At 37.7% G+C, this 21,743-nt stretch overlaps 4 protein-coding genes and 1 pseudogene across 7 annotated transcripts; 3 read left to right on the top strand and 2 right to left on the bottom strand.

Annotated features, from left to right (window-relative positions):
• Positions 1–2,878: 2,878 nt before the first annotated feature.
• Positions 2,879–3,355, top strand: LOC109133318 (uncharacterized). Its single transcript, XM_019246327.1, has one exon. The coding sequence runs from the start codon at positions 2,879–2,881 to the stop codon at positions 3,353–3,355; it is 477 nt and encodes a 158-aa protein (XP_019101872.1).
• A 1,069-nt stretch (positions 3,356–4,424) lies between these two features.
• On the bottom strand, positions 4,425–5,600 carry LOC147942604 (uncharacterized; annotated as a pseudogene).
• Positions 5,601–6,691: 1,091 nt separating this feature from the next.
• Positions 6,692–9,728, top strand: LOC147942603 (putative anion transporter 4, chloroplastic). Of its 4 annotated transcripts, none has more exons than XM_087453027.1 (9): positions 6,692–7,348; positions 7,486–7,712; positions 7,831–8,194; positions 8,361–8,405; positions 8,492–8,638; positions 8,785–8,922; positions 9,002–9,035; positions 9,181–9,360; positions 9,463–9,728. In XM_087453027.1, the coding sequence occupies exons 1-9, from the start codon at positions 6,899–6,901 to the stop codon at positions 9,468–9,470; spliced, it is 1,593 nt and encodes a 530-aa protein (XP_087309153.1). In that variant the 5' UTR covers positions 6,692–6,898; the 3' UTR covers positions 9,471–9,728. The 4 variants fall into 4 exon arrangements, with proteins under 4 accessions (XP_087309153.1, XP_087309154.1, XP_087309156.1 ...); XM_087453028.1 differs by having other exon boundaries at positions 6,773–7,348; positions 9,466–9,728; XM_087453030.1 differs by having other exon boundaries at positions 6,777–7,337; positions 9,466–9,728.
• Positions 9,729–9,910: 182 nt separating this feature from the next.
• On the top strand, positions 9,911–15,488 carry LOC104790921 (alpha-glucan phosphorylase 2, cytosolic). The gene is made up of 16 exons (XM_010516718.3): positions 9,911–10,571; positions 10,644–10,860; positions 10,998–11,177; positions 11,271–11,447; positions 11,529–11,614; positions 11,767–11,956; positions 12,036–12,128; positions 12,366–12,550; positions 12,637–12,754; positions 12,826–12,954; positions 13,049–13,267; positions 13,349–13,552; positions 13,878–14,036; positions 14,387–14,650; positions 14,811–15,001; positions 15,122–15,488. The coding sequence occupies exons 2-16, from the start codon at positions 10,657–10,659 to the stop codon at positions 15,246–15,248; spliced, it is 2,526 nt and encodes an 841-aa protein (XP_010515020.1). The 5' UTR covers positions 9,911–10,571; positions 10,644–10,656; the 3' UTR covers positions 15,249–15,488.
• Positions 15,489–16,306: 818 nt separating this feature from the next.
• Positions 16,307–21,715, bottom strand: LOC147942602 (uncharacterized). Its single transcript, XM_087456135.1, has 7 exons — positions 21,431–21,715; positions 20,855–21,260; positions 18,490–20,677; positions 18,174–18,323; positions 17,875–17,992; positions 16,645–16,826; positions 16,307–16,463 (listed from the first exon to the last, which is right to left on the bottom strand). Exons 1-7 carry the CDS (start codon positions 21,713–21,715, stop codon positions 16,307–16,309), a joined length of 3,486 nt encoding a protein of 1,161 aa, XP_087312261.1.
• Between the last annotated feature and the right edge of the window lie 28 nt (positions 21,716–21,743).

Raw genomic sequence — 21,743 nt, 5'->3', positions numbered from 1 at the left:
TAAAGCAAGAATGCTTTGGCATGCACCCCCAATACCTTTTTACCTTTTTTTATAGGCTGATCAGAGGCTGGCTCTCTCCCTTCATAAACAGACCTGGTTACAAGAATGCTTTGGCATGCACCCCCAATACCTTTTTACCTTTTTTTATAGGCTGATCAGAGGCTGGCTCTCTCCCTTCATAAACAGACCTGGTTACAGGGATCCTCTCTTGACGGTGCAGAAATTGTTTTTTTTGTGTTTTTTTTTATTTTTTATTTTTATTTTTATGGATTTGTTTATTATAATAAAAAAATTACTTAAAAATTGACATGTGTCATCATATGAGTGCTCTTAAAAATCGATTCTCACTTTTTTAATTAAAATATTTTTTATTTTCTATTTTTCATTTATTTTAGTATGAGAAATTTCATACCACCAACACACATGACCTTACTTGTTTATATTGTAGGGTCAATTATGGTAAATTTATCTTCCTTAAACCCTTTTCTTTAATTTTCTATTTGTTTAGTATTTTAGTACTCTCGAATTTTATTTTATTTTGTTTTAAGGTCATATTTCTCCACAATTTTTTTTATAATTAGCATAACCAAAATTTTGAGTCCAAAAAAAAAATTTGGCGTAATCAATAGTTAAAAATTTGATTTCAATTCGGATACTAATGATACATCAACTATATTAATAAAAATCCTTGACAATTAAAAAGAGAAAAAAAAAATCAATCACAAAAAGTTGTTTGATAAAAATAGCCAAAACTACTCTAAAAACTTAGATCTAATGCATTTTCCTATCCATTTCCAAACTCTATTTTGAGTAAAATAATATTCAACTCATCTCCATTTTTAATTTCAAAAATAAAGTTACCAATTTTACTTTATATTTAGAATTATATATTTTTAATTTAAATTACTTTTGGAGATCTACGTTTAGAAGTTGGAAATATAGTAAAGATGGAAAAAAACTCTATTTTGAAGAAGAAAATGAAAATTAGGTTGGAGATGCCTTTTAGAAGGTTTGATTCTAATGGAATGCATGTTGGTATGCTTGAATTATTGTAAGCTAAATCTTCGGTTAAATATAGTTTAGTCATAGTCATTGATGGAAACTTCAACAAACTTTTTAATTGTTTTTTTGTTTGTTTGTTTAGTTTTTATGGTTTGTTGATAGATTCTCTTATGTAATTTTGATAAATGAATTGCTACATGGCATACCGACCAAAACATAAATCTTATATCATTATGATGCATCTAATCAACTCGTAAACGTGTATATTTTTATTTAACATAAGTAGTCTTGTTTAAATACTCATAAATTATGTTCATAGCAAATAATAACGTTTTTGATTTATGTATCCTAATTAAAAAAAAAAAAAACAATATATCGTAAGGAGAAGGCTAGTGAAATTCACTATGGTCCAAGTATAAAGATCATATATTTAAATTTTCGTGTTAAAAATGGGTTGTTTATTCTTTATCTAACTAATTTTCTTAGCAAAAAAAATAAAATGTGTTTGTTTTGTACATCGTCCTCTTCAATTTGAATATCATTCATAAGTTTTTCATCCCTAATAAAAAAACTGTTAAAATTTCTACTGATACACAACATGATTTTTTCTCTCCTATTAATACATTAATGACTAATGTAATAAAAACAACAAGAAAGCTTAAAAAGGCTTCAAAAACATATGCATACCATTCAAGATTTTTGGGAATTATTGTGATCTTAAGTTTAAGAATTTTTTACCATTTGGCTAATCATTTTCCCATAGGGACAGAAGTGAAGCTAAGAAACCTTTTTAAAAATTAAATAGAAAATATTTTTATTTAGATGTTGTTTTTTAAATCAACAATAATATAATTTGTTCTTACGAGACTAACTTATACCTAAAGAGAAAATACTACTAAACGAAGTCGGTTTTGCTTTGATCTCTATTGTTACTATCTTTGATGAAAATGGTTAGAGTGTCACTTGTGCTACTGAATAGTACCATTGAATATTCTATTTTTGGTAGAGTTTTTCTTAGGTTAAAGCTTTGTTTGATATATAGTTTTTTTTAAATAACTTATAAATATAGAGTTCGATTTGAGATTTTATATAAATTACAAAGTTAAGAATTTAAATGACACTTAATATAAAAATATAAAAATGACATTTAATCTATAATTAATTTAACTTGCATTACTTAGTTTTGTGACATAATTTAAGTGATACAACACACTTTTTTTTTGGAAGTGATTATAGAGGCACAAAATTATCCATATCAATTTTATACATCCTACATATATATTTATTTCAACTGTATTTAAGTAATCATGTTTCCTGCTACTATTTAATAACTTATTTTAATTTTTTATATATCTTACCTGTTTAACTAGTTATTTATTCATCAAGGCTTCGACGTATATTACATACTATATAGTATATATTCAATCGAGTTTTATTTCATATATTAATGGAACTAGTTAATGCACATATTTAACCAAAAAAAAAAAAGAAAAAAAAACTAATCGACATATAGGTATGTATACTAGTTTAAAGAGGGAAAAATGCCAAAAATCTCATATTATTTTTATTGGGAAGTTTAGTACCCAATGGTTTTGCATTGGAATAAAAATGTCTCGTGTATTTCTTTGATGCTTTTTAAAACATCATGTTATATTAATTTGTGGAATCGAACATCCGACTTAACAGACATTAATTTGATTAATGGAATCTCTAAACCGGGTTTATTAAACCAAACACGTGGGTAATTGGGGTTAAACGAAAGTCATTAATGCCCTTAGTTATTTCCCCCAAATTCTTTTGAGATAACAAACCCTAAAAACTAAATTCCCCAATTTGATTATCTTCTTCATCGACTTCCTTCTTCTGCCAACAACCAATGGATCGAGTGATGAGTCAAAGTTATGGGTCTGATGCAAATTCAGGTAGACGTTGTTGGGGTCCTATCTGCCATTGTGGAAAAGCAACTATTGTTGTAAAATCGTGGACAAATGATAATCCAGGAAGAAGATTCTACAGATGTGTTGTTCATGGGTTCTTTGGTTGGGCAGATGAAGAAAAGCCGTATGATTGGCAGAAGATTAGCTTATTAGAAGCAAGAGATGAGATTTGTCATCAGAAAGATGAAATCAAACTGCTTAAGGAATCTCTAAAAGCCATGAATGAACAGGGTATGAGTGGTGTGACGACGACGATGCATATTGGGTTAGTAAACAAATACGAGGAAGAGAAGAATCACCTTGAAAATGAAGTTATGGCAGCTATTGAGAGAGAGAAAATGCTCCGACAGTTCATCGTGTTGTCTTGGGGAGGGTTCATTGTAGTAATTGGGATGATACTAGGATTGGGAAAGTAGAAGGCTATCTTGGGTTGTTGTTGTTTGTTATTGTTGTTTTCGTTTAGTCTGTTGTATGGTTAATCTCTGTTTGATGTTATTTGCAATGGATATTTCCTAAAAATTAGTACCATTGATCCAAAAGAGCCGTTTAGTTTGAGAGCATACAAGGATCCCACACCAAAATAAAATAAGGATCCCATCATCGTACCATCCTAATCAATTAGAACATATAAGACAACATATAAGACATGAACTAGTTTTTTTTAGGTTGCCAAACATCAAAGACTTTGTCAGTCCATGGAGACATAAAGAAAACAGGAGGTGTTGGAGCTTCATCTTTGTCTTTGCCACGACCTTTACCACGAGCTCTAAGACGACCTTTGCCTTCACCATTTTTAGTTACAGGAGGACGTCCAAGAGCACGTCCTCTACCAGCTGCTGGAGCACTTGAATGTTGAGGTTGTTCTACGGGTTTACTTTGAGAAACAGTTGGAGTGGACTGAGTTTGAGCTTGCTGCCACCTCTTTGGTGCATTGTGTATGCTCCATGGATCATCATTATCCTATGAAAACGCAAAAATAACACAAACAAAAAGTTGTAATAAAAGAGAAAGAATCAATAATGACCTGGTTGAGCTTACCAGTCGCTTTCTTGGTCTCCCTCTTTTGCGTGTTGGAGCTGGTTGTACAGCCTGATTTTTGCAAGTGCCTTTATTATGACCTGGTTGATTGCAATTTGTACAAGTTACGGTTTGTCCTTCCCTTGTAGCCTTAGACGGATTGGTTGATGATTCACATGGTTCCTTAATCCTAGCAAACTTCTTAGGACGCCCACACTTTTTTCTTTTGTCAGGTCTTCAATAGCTCCTTTATCTGTTCCAAGCCACAATCTTTCTCCATTCACAGGTTGAATGTTGTCTTTGTAGTTCGCTTGCCAAACAGTGGTCAGAAAATGTCTATCGACATAGCTACAATGTAAAAAGGATGGTCAGTTTTCTGGTTAAACAATGTAGAAATATAGAATTTGTCAAATTGTTGCTTACCAGACGCTTGAGGGATGGTGACAATTGATGTGTGTGTATCCGGATTTGACCTCTTCAACTCAGCCTCATTAATCCCAAAGTTTTGCAAATTGTTATTTTTAGGTTTTTATCACCATATCTAATGCCATTCTTCTTGCCTTCTGACATATCCACTTAGATACTGATAGTGTGTACCTCATCATTATCTCATCTTTGATATCAGTCCACCTCAATCTTGGTCTTCGTCTTGCTTCATCTCTGAACATCCTCGCAATAACTCCTTGTTTCAACATCTTAGCTTTCCCACTCTGACCATGGTTATGAGTATTGACATAAGTTTGAAATATCAACTTACTTGTGCGCTTATGAGCTGAGCAGTATATCTTCCACTTGCAATTCTCATGGCTACATATAGCGGCCAGCTTTGACGATCCCCATCTACACAGCTTCACATCGTAGTTAGTCTTCAACACATACCGCAGAAGCTGATCCTTGAACTCTTCTCCACTGTGAAATTTCTGTAATAACCACAGATAAGGTTTTTTATACTTGGTGTATTTAGCTCTTTATGTCACCCTTTCCTCTTCATCAAATGCATCCCATTCATCATCTGTGTCCATCACATGATCTGGACGCTCAGCATCAAAACATTGCCTCTCAAATTCATCATCATCTGCATCTTCTTCCTCAACATCACATGCTGCTTCATTAACACCTGCTGCTTCATCCCCACCCGTTGCTTCATCATCTTGTCTGTCATTGTTAATTTCTTCGAAAAAGGTTGATGCCTTCCTTCTTCTACTAGATCTACCCCATCATCTTGCTGAACTTGTTCCTCGTTGGTTCTTTGTTCACCATGGTGATTGGGCTCAGCATCATCTTCTACTCCGTCTTCCTCATCTGCAACATCTTCACCAACATCGTTATTTGTAAGAGGAAACGGGTCTGGTACAGAAACTCCATTGTCGATGTATATATCGACTTCACCACCAATAATAGCTTCACGACATAACTCCCTAATCCCACCATCTTTGTCTTTGCCAATTGATCTTGCTGAACTTATGTCCTCATGTGGAAGCTTATACCAAACGTCTTCGACTTCACCATACACTTCATTCTCTACGAAAAACTCGTTGAAGATAGACCATGTCATCAAATCGGGATCCACTAACATGTCTTTCGAATCTCCTCCTATGTAGTCGAATGATTGCTCATTGTTTGATACATCTCCTCTATGGTGTATTTGCACTTCAAAAACTCGAAAGCACTAGACACAACAAGAAGACATTCACGATTAGTACAAACAAACTCCTGAAAACAGAAATCGAATTGAAATCTATGAACCCTAAAATAATAAAATCTATGAACCCTAAATTGATCTCGATTTCACCCACCCAATCAAGAATCAATATAATCTATGAATGATTACACCACCCAATCGTTAATAATAGAATATATGAACCCTAAAATCCCTAAGAATTGAAATCGGCCCCAAAATTGCAATCAACAATAACCCAAAACCTAAAAACCTGAAATCGACATACCTCATCTCCGCGATACTCTCAGAATTCACGCCCAAAACACTGTACCCAATCAACAAAACAAACACCTTCACTCATCACTCGATCCATTAATTGTTGGAAGAAGAACACACGACGAAGAAAAAAAGAAATTGGGAATTATGTTTTTAGGGTTATCTCAAATTGATTTGGAGGAGATAACTGAGGGCATTATTGTCTTTCGATTAACCCCAATTACCCACGTGTTTGGTTTAATAAACCCAGTTTAAAGATTTCATTAATCAAATTAACGTCTGTTAAGTCAGATATTCGATTCAACAAATTAATATAACATAATGTTTTAAAAAACATCAAAGAAATACACGAAACATTTTTATTTCAATATAAATCCAATAGATATTAAATTTCCAAATAAAAATAACATACGTTTTTTATGGTATTTTTGCAAGGAATATATCGAGGATGCGACTATAATTTAATTGGATAACACGAGTAACATAGAGATTCGGATCTCCGACAAATTCCCAAGAGAGCCTTGTGTGTTCTTCAAAAAAACATTAGTAAGTCCCGAAGCCAAACAGTGTTTACGATATTACTACTATAGTTTATACTTTTTCTTTTTGTCGACACATACATACTGTATTTATTGTAATTGTTCTCATTTTCTGATAAAGATTGGAATCTTCCACGTGCTTACTCCAGATACAGTGACTGACAATTACGTTTTGATTGATTTGTTTAGCTAAAAGATGGAATTACTCTTAAATTCCTGAATTTAAATACCCCTAATCTAGGCAAAATTAAAATTCGTTTATACACTTCTACCATATCATGCTAATTATAAAGCCCAAAACATACGGGCCTATTAAATGTTAAGGGGCCCAAAAACGACGCGGATGTGTCACGCGATTTGGCTGTTGCACAATCCGTATTCCGTAGACACCAACCGAGCGAGCATCTTCATCTTCGTCATCTTCTTCACTTACCGAACTAATCACTAAGCAGCTCCAATTGGTGAAAATGTGTTACTCTCTCTCTTTACAACCCTCAATAGACTACCGTAATCGCAAAACCCCAAAATTCCATGGAGATCGAGCAGTCTTGACTTCAAGCTTACCTACACTGAGGTTTCCGTCGTTGCCGGAGCGAGATCGCCGGAAAAAGTTGTTACTCTGCTCCGGGAGAGGCGTAGGCTTCTTGAAATTCGACGGAAACACTCCCGTGGAGCTATGTGGTATTATTCCACGTCATCGATTTAGAGTGTCTTGCAGCGATGCTCGCCGTACGCCGGCGGAGGTGACTGCGCAACCTGATTTTTCGGAATTTATAACGTCGGAGAGAGTGAAGGTTGTTGCGATGCTCGCGCTTGCTCTAGCTCTGTGCAATGCGGATCGTGTTGTGATGTCCGTTGCGATTGTTCCTCTTTCGCTTTCTCGTGGATGGAGCAAATCTTTTTCCGGTATCGTTCAGGTCAACTCTTTCAAGATTTTTGATTCCTTCATATAATGTTTTGGGTAAATAATTCAGTATTATTAAGTCGTTCTACTGGAACATACACCATTGTGCTCGCTGGTCTCATAGTTTCTTGAATGTTTCTTTTTTGGTAGTCATCGTTTCTATGGGGATACTTGATTTCACCAATAGCTGGGGGAACTTTGGTGGACCGTTATGGCGGTAAGGTAGTCATGGCGTGGGGTGTGGCTCTGTGGTCGCTGGCTACTTTTCTTACCCCTTGGGCAGCTGATACTTCTTTGTGGGCACTGCTTGCTGCAAGAGCTATGGTTGGGGTTGCAGAAGGAGTGGCTCTTCCTTGTATGAACAACATGGTTGCGAGGTACTTACTGATAGTATGTTTCTCAGTACTATTTCCAAATGTGATTGAGGCACACTCATGATTTTGAAACGAGCAGACACTGGTTATTGGGTTCTTAGTGATGGTACTTTTGATGTAGATGGTTTCCCCCAACAGAACGTTCTAGAGCTGTTGGCATTGCAATGGCGGGGTTTCAGCTTGGGAATGTTGTAGGACTCATGTTGTCTCCTATTCTTATGTCTCAAGGCGGTATATATGGCCCTTTTGTAATATTTGGGTTATCGGGGTTCCTATGGTTGCTTGTGTGGCTCTCTGCGACGTCGAGTGTGCCAGATCGACATCCTCAGATTACAAAGTCTGAACTTGAGTATATAAAGCAAAAGCAGCAAACGTCTACTAGGGTGAACAAACAATACATTACAGGTGGAATACCTCCTTTTGGACGCCTTCTCTCCAAGATGCCGACTTGGGCTGTTATAGTTGCAAATTCCATGCATAGCTGGGTATGTAAGAAGATTCCTCTCAATTCAACTCTTTCCTTCTTGTAACTATGAGGATTTCTTGTTGAAGTGAAATTGTTAGCATCAACTGCTATGACTTGTTATGATCAGGTGTTTTCCTATCTGTTGGAATTCATCTAACTACTATGACTTAATTACTTATTTCCAGGGTTTCTTTGTGATTCTTTCATGGATGCCCATATACTTTAATACAGTAAGGCCCTATCACCAACTAATTGTAGATAGAAATTTTGTTGCTTTTACTCTTCTTAAGAAATTTAAGAGAATATCATGCTGCAGGTATATCATGTGAACCTCAAACAAGCTGCTTGGTTTAGTGCTGTTCCATGGAGTATGATGGCTTTCACAGGATACCTTGCTGGTTTTTGGTCGGACTTGTTGATACGACGTGGTACAAGCATCACCTTAACGCGAAAAATCATGCAGGTTTGTGATTCCTGTCTCACAGGATTCATTGAATCAAGCAAGAGGTCCCTCGGACTGAAGAGTTCTGTATACATATCAAAATGGTGTTGAAGTGTTCATTTAGCCTTTTTCTTTTCTTTTGCTGACTGATGGATTTCATTTGGCAGTCCATTGGTTTCATTGGTCCTGGAATTGCTCTTATTGGTCTAACGACAGCAAAACAACCTTTAGTAGCATCAGCCTGGCTCAGTTTAGCTGTTGGGCTAAAATCATTCAGCCATTTGGGGTTTCTTATTAACCTTCAGGTACCCAAGCGTGTGATTCATACTTAACCCACACTACAAATTTTAAGTATCTTTGACATCTGATTTCCTCTTGTTTCAGGAAATTGCTCCAGAGTATTCTGGTGTTCTACATGGTACACTTTCTAATTCTCCTTAATAGACATTGGTTTCCAGAGTTCCTATTGGTTCAATTATCACCGATGGCTACTTTGTACCTTCTGAGAAAGAATTGGCCTTAGAAAATCGTTTGACTGGTATTCACCTTTTATATTGTTATAGGAATGTGTCTTACTGCTGGAACATTGGCTGCAATAGTTGGAACTGTTGGAGCTGGTTTCTTTGTAGAACTTTTGGGTTCCTTCCAAGGATTTATTCTTCTTACAGCAATATTATATCTCCTTTCCGCTCTCTTTTACAACATATATGCAACTGGAGAAAGAGTCGATTTTGACACAACAGGTCTGTATTTTCTTGAGTTATGGCTGTTTGCTTTTTGGTGTTCAGTTTCGTTCAATTTTGTAATGATTTATAGTTCCAATAATTTGCAAATGGTCCTCTTAGCAGCTTGAAGGAGGACAAATCCACACATAAGAGATGGAGCATCAGCCAGGAGAGAAGTTGCAAATCTAAATAGAATCAAGCTACTTAGTACATATAAGGAACAAGATATATCCGGCCTTGTATAGAAGTTAGAAAAGATATCCACATTATTCTTCTCCTCCTCGATAAACAAATGAAAAATGTAGCAAGTTTTCCAATGTTGATGATTGAGTTTGAGTGTAATGAAAACGCCTGTGAGAAGATAATGAAAAACAATGTTGAGTTAACTGATGACTTGTTTTTGTTAAACCTCGAAGAAATTTAGAAACTGAATCTAAAAGGGCACGGAAGCAGAGGAAAAGTGAAGTTTCAGCAGGTGCAGATCCGTGATTTTGGTACCTTGAGGTGCGCGCACTTTTCTCTACTTCGTGATTTACATACATACACACGTGTTCGTGTAGATCTTTCCCACTTTAGTCCTCTCATTACTGTATTGATACGTAACGTAAGCAATCGAGCCACTACGTTTGGCTTTTTTACTCAGATTGGTTCTATATTTTAAATCTTCCTTTCCTTCTCGATTCTTTTCTTTTCTCATTCTCATTGTTCCATCAAATTCTTTAAAAGTCACTTATTTTCTTTTAATGAATGTCTACATTAGGTTATCAAATAGCATTTCTTTCTAATTAAGTTCTTAGAAAAATGATCAATGGTCCCCAATCCCAATACAAGGGGTGTTCTTTTTATACGAAAATAATATGAAGAGTCTCTCTAACTAAAAAACAAAGAGATGTGGGGGCTCCTAGTAGATATTTTCACCAAAAAAATCACAAAGCTCTTCTGAGCTTTTCCTCTGACACATAAAAAAACTTCACTTCACTCTCTTTTCTTGTGATCCTCACACTTTCAATCCTTCCGGAAAATCATAAATCAAAAATCAAATCGCCAAAACGAAAAAAAACAGAGAATCAAATTAAAAAAAAACAACAAAAATTAACGTTTGTGAAAAATATCTCACGCTTCTTTTTTTTTAGTATATACTGATTTCTCCATAGTATCTTCTTCTGCTTCATATAAGCTCTCTCAAGTGTCTCTTCATCTCTTCCCCAGATTACAATTTCAAAAATTTGGTAAATTGCTCACTAATTTTGATTTTAGACTTTTCTTTACTTTGGCAATAATAACAGTGGTTGTTGTTTCAGGGAGCTATCAGCGATGGCGAACACGAATGGAAAAGCTGCGACGAGTTTGCCGGAGAAAATCTCGGCGAAGGCTAATCCGGAGGCGAACGAAGCTACGGAGATCGCTGAGAATATCCTTTACCACGCCAAGTACAGTCCACATTTCTCTCCGTTAAAGTTCGGGCCTGAGCAAGCTCTTTACGCTACTGCTGAGTGTCTTCGCGATCGTCTCATTCAGGTAATCAGTAAAGTAGATTTGAGTGTTTTAATTTATGGTTTATGGTTAATCTTGATCTTTCAAAGTTGATCTGAAACTATGAATGTGTTGATTGTGTTTTATGTGAGAGTGATATGAATGTGTGAATTGTTTTGCAGCTGTGGAATGAGACTTATGTTCATTTTAACAAAGTTGATCCAAAACAAACATACTACTTGTCAATGGAGTATCTCCAAGGTCGTGCTTTGACAAATGCTATTGGGAATTTGAACCTTCAAGGTCCATATGCTGATGCACTGCGTAAGCTCGGTTATGAGCTTGAGGAGATAGCCGAGCAGGTACTTTTTTGAGTTTCTTGGGATTTTGATCATTTCTTTTTGATATTTTCCCCATTGGAAATGTTTTTGAGCTTTTCTGTTATGAAATCGTAGGAGAAAGATGCAGCTCTTGGAAATGGTGGGTTGGGGAGACTTGCCTCGTGCTTCTTGGATTCGATGGCCACTCTAAACTTGCCTGCTTGGGGTTATGGGTTGAGGTACAGACATGGGCTGTTTAAGCAACTTATCTCACAGAAAGGTCAAGAAGAGATTCCAGAGGACTGGCTTGAGGTGATGTTTATCAATGTGGTGGTGATTTTCAACATATGATTTTGAGACTGTAACTCATCATGTTTTAGTGGGAATTTGCAGAAGTTCAGCCCATGGGAAATTGTGAGGCACGACGTAGTATTCCCTGTCAGGTTTTTCGGCAGTGTGGAGATAAATCCAGATGGATCGTAAGTATTAATGTTGGAACTTAAATGACTGAACATATGTCTGTACTTGAATTTTCTGTGGATTTATACGCTAGGAGTTTTGCTATGTGTTGTCTGAATTTTCACTGAGCTTGCTCTTAAGCATTCCAATGGATCAATTGACTATTTTGCAGACGGAAATGGGTAGGCGGTGATGTTGTACAAGCTCTTGCTTATGACGTGCCAATCCCAGGATATAACACAAAGAACACAATCAGTCTCCGTCTCTGGGAAGCAAAAGCTAGAGCGGAGGATCTTGATCTTTTTCAGTTCAATGAAGGAGAATATGAATTGGCTGCGCAGCTACATTCTAGAGCTCAACAGGTTCTTATACCTACTGCTTTATTTTCTTTTGCTTTGTGACTTTCTGTTTCGCTCTAACAATGGATGTATATATATGCAGATTTGCACTGTGTTATATCCAGGAGATGCTACCGAGAATGGGAAGTTATTACGCTTAAAACAACAGTTCTTTCTCTGCAGTGCTTCGCTTCAGGTTTGTCAATTTGTTCCTTTCATTTTCTTCATTATTCTTAAGCCATAATGTATTGGATCAACTTAGGACTCTCTGATAAATGTCATCATGAGCTGAAAATGATTAATTGTGGGCAAATAAAATGATGAAAATATTTCATGTTGGCATATTGGAAAAACAATGCCAAAATGACTACTTTTAAGTGTGATTCATAATTTTATTAATATTTCCTCTTCACAATATGGGAACCTATGGCAGGATATTATATCAAGATTTCATGAGAGGAACACGACCGAAGGCAGCCGGAAATGGTCAGAGTTTCCAAGTAAAGTTGCTGTTCAAATGAATGACACACACCCAACTCTTGCAATCCCTGAGCTCATGCGGTTGCTAATGGATGAAAATGGACTTGGATGGGATGAAGCTTGGGATGTGACATCAAGGTACTACAATTGTGCATGAAACCAATCATTATTTCCGAAATATGTTTTCCACTTTTCTGTTTGAACTTACTTGTAAAGGTTTGCAGGACCGTTGCTTACACCAATCACACTGTCCTTCCCGAAGCGCTGGAGAAATGGTCACAATCTTTGATGTGGAAGCTTCTTCCTCGTCATATGGAAATAATAACAGAGATTGATAAGAGGGTATTTTTCTGATCATTCTAATGATTTGTTTCTGTCATCTCTTGCAATAATAGAGTATTACCATTCTGCAGTTTGTGAAAACCATTCGCGATACACGAGTTGATCTCCAGGACAAGATTTCAAGTTTGAGCATCTTAGATAACAATCCCCAAAAGCCTGTGGTGAGAATGGCTAACTTATGTGTTGTATCCTCGCATACAGTAAGTATCCCCTCTGTCAAGATTATATTATATTGATTCTAAGTCCCATTTAGTCTTCATGTTTGAAGTGCTAACTATGAGAGCCTTTTTACAGGTGAATGGCGTTGCTCAGTTACACAGTGATATCTTGAAGGCTGAGTTATTCGCAGACTATGTCTCTATATGGCCAAACAAGTTTCAAAACAAGACTAATGGCATCACACCTCGGAGGTGGCTACGTTTCTGCAGCCCTGAGCTCAGTGATATAATCACAAAGTGGTTGAAGACTGACAAATGGATCACTGATCTTGACCTACTTACTGGTCTTCGGCAGGTCTGATTTTTATTTTTTTGAGAACCAGATTTGCAATGGGTTTTTATGTTGCCATGCTGATGTTATCTCTTCTTCTGCTAGTTTGCGGACAATGAAGAACTCCAATCTGAATGGGCTTCTGCGAAGACAGCCAATAAGAAACGTTTGGCTCAGTATATAGAGCGTGTAACTGGTGTGAGTATTGATCCGACAAGCTTATTTGACATACAAGTTAAGCGTATCCACGAATACAAGAGGCAGCTGATGAACATTCTTGGAGTAATTTATAGATTCAAAAAGTTAAAGGTACAGTTGGCTTACCCATCTATCTGGATTTGCCTTATGATTCCTAGTAGTTTATCTATGTTTTTTCCTTTGCGTGAAAAGTTATGGTAGACCTAATGCTATATAAACAAGTAAAAATAAGTGAGATACTCCAGGGTACTCCCTTTCCCTTGGCAAAATTTTCCGAAGTTTTTATGAGCTTTCTACATGTCGGTTCTAGCCAAAACTCATAAAGCTTCCCTGGGAACTTTTTATGCTTTAACCAAAAGAAAATGTCCATAAACCATTGCTTAGGTCATGCATGTATTTCTTGTGTGACATTCTTTTCTACGGCTGAATGTTACAGGAGATGAAGCCTGAGGAAAGGAAGAAAACAGTTCCTCGTACTGTCATGATTGGGGGTAAAGCATTTGCAACCTATACAAATGCAAAACGGATAGTGAAACTAGTGAATGATGTTGGCGACGTTGTTAACAGCGATCCAGAGGTCAACGAATACCTAAAGGTAACATTGCCTGAGTCTTCTTAAAATGTTATCCGTGTAACTTAGAGATAGCTAAACACGATGATTGCTTGATTGCGTGATAGTGATGTTTACCTGAGTTTGTTGCTGATTTGTCAATGTCAAATATTACAGATTTTTGTATCTCTCAAGATAAACTTGGTTTCTTTTGGTTAAGTCTAATGCTAATTAAGCCTCCTTCTGAGATGCAAAGCGTTCTTATTGTTGCTACTTTTTTTTTTGCTACTTATTGTTGCTACTTTGATGCAAATGCAATGAATTACTTTCTCCTTTTATTTTCCTGAACATGGATTGAAGAATTTTTAATTGGTTTAACGAATATGGCTCTCTAGGTGGTATTTGTTCCAAACTACAATGTCACTGTAGCAGAGATGCTTATACCCGGAAGTGAGCTATCTCAACACATCAGCACAGCAGGCATGGAGGCAAGTGGTACCAGCAATATGAAGTTCGCTCTTAATGGTTGCCTTATCATAGGAACCCTTGATGGGGCTAATGTTGAGATAAGAGAGGAGGTTGGCGAAGAAAATTTCTTTCTTTTTGGTGCAACAGCCGATCAGGTCCCTAGACTGCGTAAAGAAAGAGAAGATGGACTGGTATGCCACTCTCTCCTTTTCTCCCTTGCATACTTTTTGTCTCTGTGGAACAAATGTGAGCCACCATGACCATACCATGAAGAACCTTGTGATGAAATCACTGTATGCTGCTGTACTTTCTCTGACATGAAATGTTTATGTGCATGTTGAAACTTATCAGTTCAAACCCGATCCTCGGTTTGAAGAGGCGAAGCAGTTTGTCAAAAGTGGAGTGTTTGGGAGCTATGATTATGGTCCGCTCCTCGATTCTCTTGAGGGTAACACAGGTTTTGGGCGTGGTGATTACTTCCTGGTTGGGTATGATTTCCCAAGCTACATGGATGCTCAGGCCAAAGTTGATGAAGCTTATAAGTAAGTCCATCTCTTAAAATCAACTTGTCCATTTTCATAGGTTTTTTTTAACAGAAACTGAATCGAAATGAATAATGAAATTCTTTAATGTGACAATGTTTTCATAATGTGTTGTGACAGGGACCGGAAGGGGTGGCTGAAGATGTCGATATTGAGTACAGCCGGTTCAGGAAAGTTCAGCAGTGACCGTACGATAGCTCAGTATGCCAAAGAGATTTGGAACATTGAGGCTTGTCCTGTTCCCTAAGTCCCGGTTACGTTCGCACATTCCCTACCTTCCTTACCAAGACATCTCCATATCCACAGACAGCTCCAAAGTCGATATTATCATATATATATAAGAACTCATAAGAATATAATCAAAATGAAATAAATGATGAAACTTTTCGTATGTGTAGTCCATGATGTTTGCTATATTCTAATTTTGCTCAATGAAAAGGTTATGTAAAATGCTATTTGAATCAAATTTCAAATTTGGTTTTAGTGATTTCTTTTCTCATTTTAAAATTTCTTTTTGTATTGTGGTTTTTCACTTTCTTAAACCCTAACTTGAGTTTCATTCTTCTTGACTATTGTTTACTTTGTAAGTTGACTCAGTTCTATATACATATATGTAAAAAATGACTGATACTTAACTGAATAAGTAGAATCAAACTCTATAAAGCTGAACTCAGAAAGTGTGAAATAGAACTTTAGTGTATATATATGAATGATCAAATACTATGTTATCTCATAGATTAGTAATCGTGCTAGAACATGGATTGAACTTTATTTTACATAGAATTTTTGAATAATTTTTCATATTTTAAAATTTTGATATGTTATATTAGTTTTAAATCATCTCATCATATAATTTTGACATTTTATATTTAACCCATGTTTGAAGATCATAATTCATTCCATCGTATAACTTATTACATTTGGAATATGTAAAATTAATACAATGTCAAATGATTATATGATCAGAGCAAAAATTAGGAGAAATATAACATAAAAGTGATATTTTTTTTTTTTGAAAGAATGTAAAATTGTATTCAACCAAAAAACGTTTGTACAATAAATGCTTCAGCGTTTGAAAAATGAATTACCGAACAAGATTGAAACAGTATACTGATTGTCTTAGCTTAAGTGGAAGAGGATGGACGAACGTGAACTCTTGTAGAGAACCAGAGTTGCAGGCCTTCGTCGTATCGATGATCGTGTAGCCTCAAGATTGAGGTGAGACGATTGCGTACATTTTTGTCAAGGAGCTTTATGATTTGAGCCTGCGGGGAAGGGGCCTCTCCATGTCGTCGAGCGTTCCTCTCACGCCAGAGATGATAGACAGTTGTTTGGAAAACATACTTGAAGAGAAAACGTGGGAGAGGTGATAAAGTCGGGGAGGTAAGCAGCGTGAGCAGAAAGCTCCATTCTGTTGAGTAGTGAGTCAAGAGCAGTGACTGTGTGAGTTCTCTCCAAATAACTGCAGAGTAAGGACAAGAGAAAAATAGGTGATCCCTTGTCTCTTCCGCGCCGGAACAGAGGACACATGTGACCTGTTGCCCCGAGGACCAGTTTTTTATGCGATCGCCAGTGTCTAAATGGTTATGAATTGCCAGCCAGAGGATAAACGAATACTTAGGGGTGGATTAAGAGTACCATACCCCTTTGTACCAATCGACCTTTGCGTGAGAGCTGCGAACATTATGCCATGTATGTCGAGAGGAGAAAGTTTTGGAGAACCTGTCACCCTGAGATCGCCATAACGGGGTGTCAGCAGCATTTGGTTGTCGAGTAGAGCGACGTGTAATAGCCTACCTTGTAATAGATCTGTAAACACATGTACCTTTGCACCATAAAGATAAGATCTCCAAATCTTAAGGGCAAAAACTACAGCACCCATCTCCAAGTCATGAGTAGGATAGTTGACTTCATTCTTCCACAACTGCCGCGAAGCGTAGGCAATCACCTTCTCATGCTGCATCAACACACATCTCAAACCAACTCTAGATGCATCTGTATAGACCACAAAGGGTTGTTTTCTCATTTTAAATTTTCTTTTTGTATTGTGATTTTTCACTTTCTTAAACCCTAACTTGAGTTTCATTCTTCTTGACTATTGTTTACTTTGTAAGTTGACTCAATTCTATATACATATATGTAAAAAATGACTGATACTTAACTGAATAAGTAGAATCAAACTCTATAAAGCTGAACTCAGAAAGTTTGAAATAGAACTTTAGTGTATGTATATGAATGATCAAATACTATGTTGATCTCATAGATTAGTAATCGTGCTAGAACATGAATTGAACTTTATTTTACATAGAAATTTTGAATAATTTTTCAGATTTTAAAATTTTGATATGTTATATTAGTTTTAAATCATCTCATCATATAATTTTGACATTTTATATTTAACCCATGTTTGAAGATCATAATTCATTCCATCTTATAACTTATTACATTTAGAATATGTAAAATTAATACAATGTCAAATGATTATATGATCAGAGCAAAAATTAGGAGAAATATAACATAAAAGTGATATATATTTTTTTTTTGAAAGAATGTAAAATTGTATTCAACCAAAAAACGTTTGTACAATAAATGCTTCAGCGTTTGAAAAATGAATTACCGAACAAGATTGAAACAGTATACTGATTGTCTTAGCTTAATTGGAAGAGGATGGACGAATGTGAACTCTTGTAGAGAACCAGAGTTGCAGGCCTTCATCGTATCGATGATCGTGTTGCCTCAAGATTGAGGTGAGACGATTGCGTACATTTTTTTCAAGGAGCTTTATGATTTGAGCCTGCGGGGAAGGGGCCTCTCCATGTCGTCGAGTGTTCCTCTCACGCCAGAGATGATAGACAGTTGCTTGGAAAACATACTTGAAGAGAAAACGTGGGAGAGGTGATAAAGTCGGGGAGGTAAGCAGCGTGAGCAGAAAGCTCCAGTCTGTTAAGTAGTGAGTCAAGAGAAGTGACTGTGTGAGTTCTCTCCAAATAACTGCAGAGTAAGGACAAGAGAAAAATAGGTGATCCCTAGTCTCTTCCGCGCCGGAACAGAGGACACATGTGACTTGTTGCCCCGAGGACCAGTTTTTTATGCGATCGCCAGTGTCTAAACGGTTATGAATTGCCAGCCAGAGGATAAACGAATACTTAGGGGTGGATTAAGAGTACCATACCCCTTTGTACCAATCGACCTTTGCGTGAGAGCTGCGAACATTATGCCATGTATGTCGAGAGGAGAAAGTTTTGGAGAACCTGTCACCCTAAGATCGCCATAACGGGGTGTCAGCAGCATTTGGTTGTCGAGTAGAGCGACGTGTAATAGCCTGAAGGGTGTTTTCTATATCATTTAAGACAGCAAACCGATGATGACGAGGCATGTGCGTGGTCATGGCCTCTTGGACCGTTGCACCCTGCGTAATGCCCAAATCAATGAACCCTCTCGGTCCCACTAGGTCAATTAAACGTCCCATTGGCAACCATATATCATACCAGAATGATGTTGAAGCCCCATTATTAACCTCCACCTTAAACATTGTTTTTGCCATTTCCCGATACTTGAGAAGTTTCTTCCACATCCAGGACCCTACCGTAGAGCCATTGTTAACTAACCAAAATGATTCCTTTGGTATTAGATATGTCCAAATCCATTTCACCCAGAGGGTATCTTGTTTCGAGAGGATTCGCCATATTAACTTCAAACTACTAACCTTATTAGCATCATCAGGGGATTTCAGACCCAAACCTCCCTCTTGCTTCGGTTTACAAATTTCAGTCCAAGCTATCTTTGCCTTCTTGGGGTTAAGGTCCAGTCCTGACCACAAGAAAGCAGCATACATTTTCTCTATGTCCCGGAGACACCCTGCAGGTAGACGATAGGCAGATAGCCAAAAGTTTGTTACACTCATAAGAACAAAGGAGATAAGAGTGAGACGACCTGCGTAAGACAGTGATCGAGCAGTCCATGAACTGATTTTCAGTCGAATTTTGCCCATGAGTGGGGCATAATCAGCTGTAGTCATTTGCTTGGTAAGAAGTGGGAGGCCTAGATATCTGACCGGTAATTGTCCAGTGGCAAAGGGAAAGTTTGTGGAGATTTGATCACGTTGTTGATCTGTCATCCCAGCCATATGGAGGGTGGATGTTTCCAGACTGATTCGAAGCCCCGACTGACCCGCAAACTCTTGGAAGATCTCAATGATACCCTCAATCGACCGTTGTTGACCATCAACAAAAACCATCAAATCATCGGCAAAACAGAGGTGGGTGAGCCCTATGTTCTTACACTTAGGGTGATAGCCAATGCGCTTACTTATTGCGGCTTGATCAATCAGATGGGATATAACATTCATGCATATAACGAACAGGTAGGGAGAGAGGGCACAACCTTGCCTCAATCCGCGAGAGCTATTGAAAAAACCCGCCAATTCACCATTCACTTGAACAGAGAATGTAGCTATCGAAATGCAGACTCGAATCCAGTGAATAAACTGATCTGGGAAGTGTAATGCCTCAAGCGTGCTCAACAAGAAATCCCATTGTACCGAATCAAAAGCTTTTGAGATATCAATTTTCATCGCACAACGAGATGAGATAGAGTCTTTGTGATAATCCTTAACAACCTCTGTTGCCAACAAGACATTCTCCATCAACAAACGTTCTTTAACAAAAGCAGATTGGTTCTGAGCAATAACCTTTGGGAGAAGATTCTTAAGACGATTGGCCAACAACTTAGATATCACCTTATACAGCACATTGCAACAGGATATTGGCTGGTAATCTTTCATTTCAGTAGCATCATCCTTTTTTGGTATTAGTGCGAGAATAGTAGTGTTTATACCCTTAGGGAGAAAACCTTTAAGAAAGAAAGACTGCACCGCAGCAATCACATCCGAACCAATTACCGACCATGAAACCTTGAAAAACTCACTGGTATATCCATCAGGTCCGGGAGATTTATAACTTGGCATCGCAAAAACAACCTGCTGGATCTCATCAGCAGTAACCAGCTTTGTAAGCATTGCTCTGTCCTCTTCATGACATCGAAAAGGCAACAGGTGTTGTAGCTCCTCCACTGTCATTCCCACAAAATCAGTAGGCTGTTGATTAAGGAAGTCCTTAAAAAACCGCTCTGATTCCCCTTTTAGCTCATTGTTAGTTCGCCACAATTCCTCATTTGGACCACATAGCTCACAAATAGAGTTCTGCATTTTGCGGATACTGACCATTTTATGAAAATATGCATTGTTCATGTCTCCCACAGTTAGCCAATGAATCTTAGCTTTCTGCTTAAGATAATCTTTCTCCAGTTCAGCAAGATGAGTCCACAAAGAATAAGCAGTTGACTCCTCTAAAAGCGCTTGTTGAGTCGGATTCGCCAGGGTAGTAGCTTGCTTTTGACAAATTACCTTGTGAGCTTCACGTGTCCGTTTGGACAAATCACCAAACTGCTCTTTTCCCAAATAACGCAATCTTGGTTTTAAGTCTTTGAATTTCTTGGAGAGGCGGTGCATAGCAGATGTAGAAGGAAATAGTGGGGTAGTGCCATTCCAATGGTTTGCAACCACCTCATGAAATTGAGGTAGTTTAGCCAATTCATTAACAAATTTGAAAGGCCTGCGACCTCCCGTTGCAGCAGCCTCCAGGATGATGCGACCTCTGGCATGATCAGAGCAACCACCTGCCTCAAAAACACTATATGAATGTGGAATCCGATCTCCCCAATGCTCATTAATCAATACTCGATCCAGCTTCTTACAGATCAGACCCTCATCTCTCTTATTGCACTAAGTGTAGAGTGGACCATGGTGTCCCAAATCTGTGAGTGAAGAATGTTGCACCACATCCTGAAACTCACGCATCCCCAACGTATTAAACTGCATATGATCATGACTAGAGTGTTCTCCACTCTCCAAAATCTCATTGAAATCACCACTGATCAGCCATGGCTTATTCCTAAACAATGGAGAATCATTGTGACATCGTAAATCATCCCAAAGAATCCTCCTCTCCTCTGAAGAATTCAACGCATATACAAAGGAACAAAATAACTCCTCTGTTCCACCCGCCAACAGAACTGAACACGTAATTACTTGACTGCTCTTGAAGACCGGAGTAAGTCTCACAGTATCCCGCCAGACCACCCATATACGACCTAAAGGATGCGCCTCATAATTACATAAAGAAGACCAACCTTTGAAAACAGAGGAAACTATCTTATCTGCTCTACTTTCCTTGACTCGCGTCTCAAGTAGGCAACCAAACTGCATAGAACTACTATTTACCCAGCGACTGATAATGGAATGTTTTGAAGTTTTGTTTAGACCACGGACATTCCAGAAAAAACTTGTCATATTTAAGGTTTTCGAGAGGGACCCTTCTTTGTCAAAACACTCGGGATCCGTGTGCTAAGAGTATTTGGGTCGATGATAACCTTATGTTGAGTCTTGGAGGCACGTGGGAGAGATTGACGGATACTATGAGATCCTGCAGTTGCCAACGTATCAGAAACCGCAGGTGGATCAGAATCCTTTGGCACAATTTCACCTTCTTCCTCACCCTCCTCGGCTTTTACGGAATCTTCCTCCATGAGAACCGAAAAACGAGAGGGAGAAACGAGACTATCAGTCTCCACCTGCGCAGAAACCCGCATACGACTATTGCTAGCAGGGGAGACTGCTGTCCAACCTGCTTCTGTGGTGACTTGCTCTTTTGGCATAAAAATCTCATTAGCAGTAGTGTCCTGC

This window comes from Camelina sativa, chromosome 6 (assembly GCF_030686135.1).
Source record: "Camelina sativa cultivar CO46 ecotype springtype chromosome 6, ASM3068613v1".
NCBI classification, from domain to species: domain Eukaryota; kingdom Viridiplantae; phylum Streptophyta; class Magnoliopsida; order Brassicales; family Brassicaceae; genus Camelina; species Camelina sativa.
The sequence above is the reverse complement of the archived record's forward strand: the minus strand, read 5'-3'. Positions and strand labels throughout refer to the sequence as shown.